This window comes from Rhamphochromis longiceps, linkage group LG8 (assembly GCF_057381845.1).
Source record: "Rhamphochromis longiceps isolate RC_006_pf linkage group LG8, R_longiceps_female_GT1.1, whole genome shotgun sequence".
Taxonomy (NCBI): Eukaryota; Metazoa; Chordata; class Actinopteri; order Cichliformes; family Cichlidae; genus Rhamphochromis; species Rhamphochromis longiceps.
In genome coordinates, this window is record NC_140564.1 from 25310652 (window position 1) to 25321198 (window position 10547).

At 40.7% G+C, this 10547-nt stretch overlaps 1 protein-coding gene across 1 annotated transcript in view; it reads right to left on the reverse strand.

Annotated features, from left to right (window-relative positions):
* adam12a (ADAM metallopeptidase domain 12a) overlaps window positions 1–10204 on the reverse strand; it is a 79683-nt gene extending 69479 nt beyond the window's left edge. The window contains exon 1 of the mRNA XM_085416703.1: window positions 9706–10204. Coding sequence (XP_085272829.1) covers window positions 9706–9811 — 106 coding nt within the window. The 5' untranslated portion in view covers window positions 9812–10204. The remainder of the gene's footprint in view (window positions 1–9705) is intronic.
* Between the last annotated feature and the right edge of the window lie 343 nt (window positions 10205–10547).

Genomic DNA, 10547 nt, shown 5'->3' on the forward strand with positions numbered 1-10547 from the left:
AAAGTCAATGCTAGGTGAGAGGTGTGCCTGTGTACTGAGAAATATGACTGTGTGTGTATTTGCCTGCGGGTGACAGAAACGTGATACAGATCCGTGACTGGATAAAGCAATAATTCTGGCTTTCCCTAGCAGCGTTCTTAAGAAAAATAACCAAAAATCTATTACATACTGAGCATGTGTAGTCAGTGTTTTATTATTTTACAGAGCATTACTGTGTTTGACTGGTTGATGGAAGGTGCAGAATATTCACTCTAAGAATAAACTGAGCGATTTGTGGCTCAAGTGCACCAAAGATTTGAATCTGGGATAAATTTGACTCTAGTTCCCGACCCTCAAAGCACAGAGGTTGTTTTAAAAAGTTTTTTAACAAGACTTCGGTCAAGGATTGCTGACGATTCTATCAATAAACCCTGTTGAGAGGAGGCCAGAGTAGCTGGGGAACACATGCAAACTTTATATCATGCACAGTTGATCCAATGACAAAAGATACTGTACTCAAAACTGCAGATTCAGTTTCATTATGGTGCAGAAAGAAAAGTGCAAAGCAAGCCTGTAGGGTATCTTGTGGCAATCCATCTAAAAGACAGATATTTCAAGTTTAAAGTTAAACCTTTTGGTAGTCAAGTCAAAAATATTCCCCCGCTAGAGACAAAAAAAATATATCTTTACAAAATTTCAAAGCAATCCATCCATCCTATATTTAATACCTTTCAATTTCCAACTGTAGAGCCATGCGCCCTCCAGGGTTCTAGAAATCTAAGGAAGATCGTTGTTTGTTTTCCTGCTGCATTGATAATCTTAGGGACCCTTGAGCAGAAAGCACTGATTTATTGATCTAGAGCAACAGAATCACTGGTGCTAAAACTGGGCAAAAGTCTGGTTGTAAAATTTGCACTTTTTAACATTTTGGCTTCATTTATGCATCTCTGAAAGAACAGCCACAAGACCAGTTTTATCCTAGACATTAAAGAGTCTAAATGTACTTTTTTCCTGATGCTGTTTCACAGTGAAGCATTTCTTGGCATTGTCAGTGCTCCTAAAAGAATGCTTTTCCACAGCCTTTGAGCTGCTGGCCGCAGGGAACAGATGACCTTCCTCAGTTCTTAGCAGATCTCAGACATATTCTTACCAGCCTGTCACAACTCCAGCTCTTCCCTTTTTCCTTCTATCCATCACACTAAAACAAATCAACACAATTCTTCCTCTTTATTATATCCCAGAGCCCAGTTGTTTGGAACCACAACTCTCTCTTTGACAGACAACCATATAATAATGTATTCATAACAATTGTGGTTTTTCCAACACAAATGGCATGCTGTTCTTTTTATCTGCGTACTTGATGAGGCCGTGCCCCTCACATGCATGCAGGTCCGCACTGAGATGGGATACAGGCTTCACATATGTGGATACATCAATCAAGAGCAATCCAAATGACAGCCATTCTTAGCCTGATGACTGGCACAACAAAAGCCCACAAGGACACACTCCAAAGTGACTTTGACAGCAATTCTCTCCGATCTTGAAAATGTTAAGATTTGAAATGGGAAAAACAACGCCTTTGACAGCCTCAAGGAGACTCTTTGACAAGCAAAACCCCATCAACGGTACAAAAACAAGTGAAGAGGACACATGCATCCACAACTGTTTTAGACAAGTTTATAGTGGTGTGAACCAAGCAACATTAACTCAAGCACCATAGTGTCAAGTACCATCTGAGCTCCTTGTCCTTCACACCACTACAGTTTAGGCAACACTGAATGCCATAAATCAGTGCATAGTGAATAAGCATTTATGTACCAATATAGATTCTACTTGTATCAGTGATAAGTTTTGTATTTCTACACAATAAAGATAAGGAACAGCAGGAAGAAAACAATCTCAGTCTAAATCTGGAAACCATATTCACTAGGATTGCAAAGTGGTAATATTACTCATTACAAAAACATGGCTCTCTCTGACAATGTAACAACACCCTACGTTTATGCAACCTATGGTATACAGTATCCATCATTTTGCCTACATATTGCATTAAACATTAAGCATTACTGGTATTGCTGGTCCTGCTGTGGAAGCTGTTCAGAGGGGCATATTGGAACAGTAGAAAATTCAAATTCAAAAATGTTCTGCAATTTGTAACCAATTATTGCCCTGAAGCTTATCTGCTCTGCCAAAACTGGCATACACACACAAAAAAGATTTATAGAGTTGATAGACTTTTTATAGGCAGCATAACCTGTAGCTCTAGGCTGCTGTTAATCGTGACATAACTTAAAAATCATTAAGGCTTCTACTTTTCTACTTTTGTCCACCAGAGAAAGATCCAAAATCTGTAGAGATAGCATTTTTTAGCACTGGTAACTTCCTGGTTTCGGTATGTAATTTCACGAGTAGGGACCAAAAACATTTAAACGTGTTTGGTTGCATGCAGATCGAAAGTCCTGCTTTTATCTGACAGTTCAGCTTAAATGTGTCTTTATTTACAGTGTGAAAATAAACAATGCAATGACTTGACACATGGAACAGGAAGTCTTGGAACAGATTTACACATATCTCTTGGCTACCCTGGACCCCTAAAACACTGGCCAATGCCCCCAGAGGCAAAGTCAACAGCAGAATCAACTAAAATGTCTAATGTCATGTAAAGTAATGAAACATTAGCCCCATCTTGAACAGCTACTGCAATAAAATTTTGCTTGACTATTATTCTAACAGTAGTAGTACAAAGTAATACAGTACAGGGTGTATTTAAATGCTTGAATACTTGCAATGGATTACTTTTAAACTGCCGTATAGGTGACTTAACTAAGACTACAATGGAAAAGCAAGAAAATGGACGTGAAATAGGAGCATGTGGGATTAATTAATTAGAACAGAGTAATGAGTTCAGTCGACCTTCTGCATGTGGAACTATGACACAACATGAGGGGGGGAAAAGCATGAAAATGTCATGTCCTTGGATCCATATGGAAATGTGTTCTTGATAAAGCAAATCAAATAAAAAGAACACTTTTTTTCTGCATCAAGAGCATGTGTCCGCAGATGCTTACTGTCTTTAATCAGAGCTCTGACTGGATTGGGGACACGATCCAGAAAAGTTTCTAAGCCCAAAATTGGTTCTGACATCAGGCCATGGGGCAAGAAAGAAGAAGAAAAAAAATTGGTTAATGTCTAGGTCTATGGCTATTGTTCATTTATTAATGGGTGATTGACAAGCATATCACGAACTCAATTTATCCCCAATCAGAGTGGGCAATTTATGCTAATTCAAAGAGAATGGGAACAGAATGATGAACGATACATCGAAAGGAAGATCCATCAAGTAGACACTTTTTCGTAAATGACCTTGACACTCAAAAGCACTGAACTTTGATCGTGTTCCTTATCTCTTTGAGTCCTTGAAGATCTTCTCTAGGTCCAGGGCGAATTATTATCGTGGCATTACTGACTTTTTTCTAAGTTTCTTTTATGCGTGTCAAGAACAAAAAATGCCCATCTCAAATTCCAACAGTCCAAGATGAGATCAGACTGCTTGTTGTGGTTAGCCAGCTGAGTAAAATCAAAGCATATTCAGAATTAATTCACATTTTTTATATTCTCTAAATCGTTCCAAAAACAAAAATCAAGACTGGCTTCTTTTTTTAGGTTCTCTCATTTTCGTTGTAGAAAGAATATCCCTATCAGCTGAACAACCGCCCCACTTTGAGCTCTTGAAACGAAGGACTGTCACTATTGTCAGGCTTTTTCTTTGTTTTGTTTTTACACTAAGAAGCAGATATAAATGCTAAAAGTAATTGGTACTTGGATCCACATGAAAAAGAGAAAGCCAAGAAAGTGCCACATTTCAAAAACAGGCCTTAAGATCGCGCTCACCACTTTATCGACAAATCCTCTGCTTGTTACCTGTAATTTGTTAGTGGAGCCACAGCTCTGAATTCATAAAGACTGTTCAGCAAAGGTGAAAAGTGCCTGGTAATATTGGCTCGACTCCACGGTAAACACTTCACTCAGTTGGGGGGTCATTATGTCAACACCCAAAGGGTTGCATTAGGGAGCAAAGAAACCTGTATGTGACATCATGGTAACAGGAATCTACACATACTGGAAAACAGGGCCTCCTTGAATTAAATCTAATTAGGTAGCAATGTGTCAAGAGCCACAGCAACGTAGGCTGTTAATGGTTGTCATTAATGGAGGATACATTTTTGGGGTGTATATTTAGGGTCATAACCAAATCATTTAACACTAAGCTCCCTCTACCGGTAAATAGCTCTTTTGTATGCTCTCTCTCTCATATACTCAACTCATTTACTGTCACACTACCCTGATGTCAGCACATAATTACTCTATGGGAAATAGATGGTCCTGCAGCAAAAATTTCCCCTTGGCTCAGCAGGAGGTTAACTCTGTCTGAGAAACCAGTGCTGTTACACCTCCGGCTGGGTGACAATGTTACCCTTCCTCCCTCCCAGTCCCTCCCTGCTGCATGGATTGTGCTTGCTGCCTGGTTTGGACGCTTTGCCTCAGCATCGAAGGTCAGAGTCAGGTAGCTTTTAAAGTGGAGCTGCGTGAAAGCTTGTTAATATGGTTCCTGTGATAGATTTCATTTACAACTCCCTAGAAGACCTTTCTGCCATGGGAAGCACATGCCTGGCGCACAATCAAAGCCGCCTAACAAGTCATATAGCTCAAGGATTACAACAGCAGGGACTGACATTTAAGTGTTTGACGAAGCCAAAATGGCTCTGGCATGGTTATTTGATTAATCAATTAGCGCGTCAACAGAAAATAATGCAAATCAGATTTAAATATACATCAATTATGTTCATGTAACTAATTCATTATGGCAAAAGTGCAAAACATTCGTTTTTTCTTGGGAGGTTTCATGAAGGGAAAAAGTCATTACTAAATCATACTTGCTCTTGTGCACTCAAGTTAGTAATTTGTGCACACACACTCTTTTGACATTCCCAAATACAAATGTAAGGATTCACATAATTATTCGTCGTATCAGTGTAATTTGTACAGCTTTTGAGGTTTTGTCACACAGAAACAATTGAAGGTGTATCAAATTACATTTTTAAAAAAGGTGCTACTATTTTCTTTTTTATATGAAAACCAAAAACAACCAACCCAAACTTTTAACAAGGCTGGACTGGTCAAGGTTGTGCTTCAAACTGTCTTCAGTTTTTGATGTGCGGCTCGTGCTGCTTCACTTAAAAATACATCACAGCTCCACCTATGAACCAGAACTCGAACAGACACAGACAAAGCAAGCGGCAACAGGAGAATTTCACTGCAGCCAATTTGTCAGAAACTGGCCAAGGTAGGAGGTGACCTGTCGAGCTCCTGTTAACATGTGCGCCCATTAAGAAACATATTGCAGCTTGCTTCCTTTTGTGACAGGAACAGGGCATGTAAAATCTGGCAGGTGGCTAGATAAGGAAAAGAAATTCTGTTTTTCAAACCTTAAAGGAAGATGATGACTGCTACTCAGATGTGCATGTTTCCTGCATGTTTGAGTGTGGTATGTTCATTTCTGAAATGCTCAGTGCATTAATGCTTGATACAGCCAAGTTAATTACTGGTATCACCATTTACCTAAAACCAGTATTAACTCTAGCAGATGCACGTACACTCAGCATCTCCAGGGTTTGCAGTGAACAGTCTGAAAAAATGAAAATACCCAGAGAGCAGCAGTTCTCTGGGTGAAACCGCTTTGTTGATGCCACAGGTCAGAAGGTAATGGCCAGATTGGTGACAGAAAGGAATTTGAAGGCAACAGAAACTCAAATGACCCCCTTTTACAATCAGGATATGCAGAAGAGCCTCTCTCAAAGCATAAATCGTCAAAATCCAAAAGCTGATGGACTACAGCAGCAGAAGACCACACCAAAACTCAACTTAAGAACACTTGAAACACATTACCACCAGGTTCTGATGAGTCTAGATTTTTGCTCCCATATTAAGATGGTAGGGTCAGAGTTTGCCATGACAACATTAAAGGATGGATCCATCCTGCCTTCTATTAACAGTTAGGCTGGTTGTGGTGATGTAATGGTTTGAGGGATATTTTCTTGAAACATTTTGGGAACCTTAATACCAAATCAGCTTTGTTTAAGCACCACAGCCTACCTGAGTATCGCTGCTGACCATGCCTTTATAATCACAGAATAAACATCTTCTGGTGGCTGCTTTCAACAGGACAAGATGCCACGTCACAAACCTCAAACCCTTTCAAACTGTTTCTTGAACATGACAATGAGCTCTCTGCACTCAAAAGGCTTCCACAGTCACCAGATCTTAATCCAATAGAGCACCTTTGGGATTTGGTGGAACAGGATATGTAGCCAACAAATGTGAAGCAACTGTGTGCTTTTATCATGTAAATATGGAACAAAATCTTAGAAATGTTTGCAGCACCTTGTTGAATCGATGCCATCAAGAATTAGGGCAGTTCTAAAGCCAAAGCGGGAGTCCAACCCTGACTAATAAAGTGAGTGATGAGGGTAGGAAGAGAATTAGCATTACAACTCTATGAGATGCAGTCTTCAGACTTTACAAATGCATAGCTGTGTTAAAAATAAAGGCCAAGCTGTAATTTGAATGTAGTCAAATTGGCTAACATTGAGCATAGGTGCCACAAGGCATGATGAGCTATAGTCTGTTGACGGTTTTACACCCATGCATCATGCCTTTATTGTCATTGTACATGTACAGCAACATTATGGATGCTCCTAGCCAACTGTGCAGGAATAAAACACAAATAGTAAGACAGCAGGAATAACTAACAGGAGAAATATATACAATCAAGACAAAGTTACACAAAGTGCTTCGAAGTAGTGCAATGCACTTAGTCTGAAAAGAGTCCGTATGTGAGTGGCCTGAGTGATGTGGGTTACTCAGACCACGGCTCAGATTGGTCAGGTAAGTGGGCAGAGGCGGTGTGTGGGGGATAGTGTTTTTTAACAGTCCGAATGTCACAGGGGAAGAAGTTGCTTTCGAGTCTGAAGGCGTGGGATCTGACCAGAGGGCAAGGGGTCAAGCAGGTGGTGGGCGGGGTGCAAGGGGTCACCTGTAATGGCCCTGCTTTTTCTGAGACAGGAGGATCTGCCAATGCCCTTCAGAGGTGGCAGAGGGAGGCTGATGATTTTTTAGGGCAGTGATAATTATCCTCTGCGCAGCCATTCTGTTCTCAGTTGTGGCCCAAACACCCAGGCAGTATGAGCGCTAGGAGTGCTAGGAGTCCAGCAGCAGCTCCCAGGTTATGTAAGATAATTTCTAGTATGATTTCTTTCTTTTTTTATAGAGTAATGTATATAATAACGTGATGTTTTTGGGGTGAAATACTGATGGGGTGGAACTTGAATTACCACGGACAGATTTGACACTGGCAAGACATATCACAGCCAACTGACCTCTGACCAAACAAGGGAAGACAGACTCTGGGAATGACATGCTGAGTCGAACTCTGACCTGTCTGGGTGTGAAAGCCAAACGAGAAAGTCCAGAGCCAGGATCAGGTTTCAGCTCGTGTTTTAAACGTTTGCTGGAGAGGTCAAACAAGTCCACGGCAGATTTGAAGAAATTAATGTAACACATGTAGGGTCAGGCCACATGAGCACAGTCCAGATATTTTCCCTCTTATATACAAATATCCCCACTGCGGAACGACGACTGGTTGATCAATCTGTCTTGATGCACAACTACAGATCAGCCAGTTCTTCTTACCAGTCTCCTGGGTCTTAAATATCCTGAACAACTCATCTGGAAGAACTGAATCCATTCGTACTGAGAAGATACTAAATGCCTTAGACCTGAGATGGGTCACATCACGGTGATAATGTCACTCTAGGGGAGGACACTGTTTGCTAAAGGAATTTTTTACTACAGTCCAAAAATATATTCACAGCTCAGCTTTCGTTTGTCAGAGGGTGCAGCACGCAAGCTGCATGCAGCGCTCAAGGCAGAGGCAGTCATGTTGGCCGAAGCAGTACATCTGGCTCGTAAATACTCACTGACACTAAAATGTGTCAACCAATGGGAGGAAATAATTCATAAACGATGCCCAGCCAGGACAGGAACATGCATAAGACAGACAGGGAGAAAATCGACATGAAAGTTGAAGGAAGGGTGTCATTAAATATGTATGCAAACACAACATTGCACTGAGTCGCTCCTTCAGCTGCCTTAGATTTGGATGAAACCCACAGTCTAGAGACGAAGTAGAGCCACATGAAAATGAGCAGTAATTATCCTCACTAATTATGCTTTGCATTAAGTAAGGCTACAACTAATTACTTTCATTGATCACAAAAATTATTTTTTGCACAACTTGTCCAAGAAATCATGAAGAAAAAGAACCCCTCTCAAGTTTAGAAAGTGAAATATACCATCTTTGTTTTGCCTGTTTTGTCTGGTCAGAAATGTCTTAATGATTAAAGGGACCACCAAAATCATGGCTGCAAACTTTTTTGTGGGTTGTAATGAAGAATACCCTCCATCAATTTTCCCCATCAGCCCAAATTACTTAAAAGCTGGTAATATTCTGCCGATACAGACAGTCTCAGACTCTCACAGACCGATCAACTGACAATGATGGTTTTCGATGAGCCCGGCCCCGCGGGAAATGCACATCAAGGCTAACGTCTGATGATGATGAACTGTTGATGAATAAATGAACAACTTCCTTATACTTCAATCCCAGTCTCACACATTTGCCCTTCCTGGTAATTAATTCCCAGGATTCACACAGTGAGTGTCGTGACTGTCAGTGTGTTTAGAAGTTACTGAAATGCAGCTCCTCGACTCACCACAGTTGCAATTTTATTGTGTGTGGCATCCTTGTTGAATCTCACCTAGGGCGTAGAATGCTGGTGACTCAGATGACACGAGCCCAAAGGCTTGCAGTCACAATGCCAGATAAACAAACAAACAAACAAACAAGCACATACTAGTATATAAAAACAACCTGACTTCACATTTGAACATCTCCTCAGTACAGCCCCTTTGTCATGCTGCTGCTGGGAACCCATACATATAATTCAGGCTTCATAAAAGCTTCTCACTTGATTAACTTCAAATCAACTATGGGCTTTTATTTTTAAATTTAACACTAGAGAAACCCTGGAATTGAAAAAGTGAAGTATGCTTAAAGTGCCTTGAAGTATGCTTTTAAAAGCACCAGCAAAACGCCAAAAGTGTTACAACTGATTACTAAAGAGACTTTCAGCACCATCAATTATACAGCAGCTCCTCTTTTTTGCGGTACACAGTGGGTGGACTTGGAACAAAAAATAAAAAAAATCATGTTCTGCTGCTCACACATGGAGAGAATGAGTGTGAACCATGAATTAAGCAAGTTTTTGTACTTGAAGATGTATCCCTGCACCCCAGCATGTGTTACATATCTGTCGGTCTGATGTAGCAACTAACAGCTGCATATATAAAACACGATGTATCCCACGCTGCCAAAAGGGAGACACGAATGAAGAACAGAATGAATCGGGAAAACATATACACAAGAAACACAGTGCATATAGACGGATGCTACAGGGTCATTTAAACTGACAAAAAAAAAAAAAAAAAAAAGCTTTTTCTTCGCGTTTAAAAGAAAACACAGGAAAATAATCTGCTACTTTTACGCACGGACTTTCAGTATACCCTCCCTGGTAACATATGGCAAGACCCCTTCTTTCCCCTTCTTACCTTTGACAGATTTTAAGAGCATCCTGTCACACACCGACAAAGTGACAGTTAAAGCCTGAAGTGCTATCAAAATAACAAACTTCACACTCCAGCTCTCGGGGTTCATGATGCTGAAGCGTGGAGGGGGACTAGCCAACTGTCTTTCACTGCAGCGCAACCATCATACAGTTCCAGTCCAACAACAGCTGATGTGCAAGAGCCTCCCCACAAATGAAACGACTTCCTGAAATGTGATCAAGTATATGACCGGTGCTTTAGGAAATCCCAAAGACAGCTGATTCGAGTCCACTCACTTCGTCCCCATTCAAAGATGTCCAAGTGCGAAGCCGCTCGCGCGTAAGTAAAAACTGTGGAGAGCGATGAAAATATTGACAAAGGCACGAGCCGCTGCTGTCTCTCAGTCGCCCCACTGGAATGACATCAATTCCACAGCAATTACTGGCGAGGAGTGTTGTCTTATGAGTAGCGACCATGTGCTTCAATGATGCGCTCCGCGAGGTCCTAAAGCCACCGCCAGGGCACACAAATGGCAACCAGGCTGTCAAGTTAGACGCAAAAAACAAGCAATTTCCGGTCCCATTTTTCAACAAGAAGGCAACAGTTCCATGGAGAATAAATAAATAATTTAGGGCAAAATCGATTCTTTTGATGGAAAAAATTTACTGGATTTATATCCTCAAGTTTCATTTAAAGCCATCCTTTTGAACACAGTGTGTTCCAAAAGCTACAGCAAAAACCTGCATGAATCCAATTTAACCAATTTTGTATGCATTTGTTAAAGCATAAGTCTGGCAAGTGCACAGGCTGAGAGATATTATAAGGTTTTATTTTGAAGTTCTTAA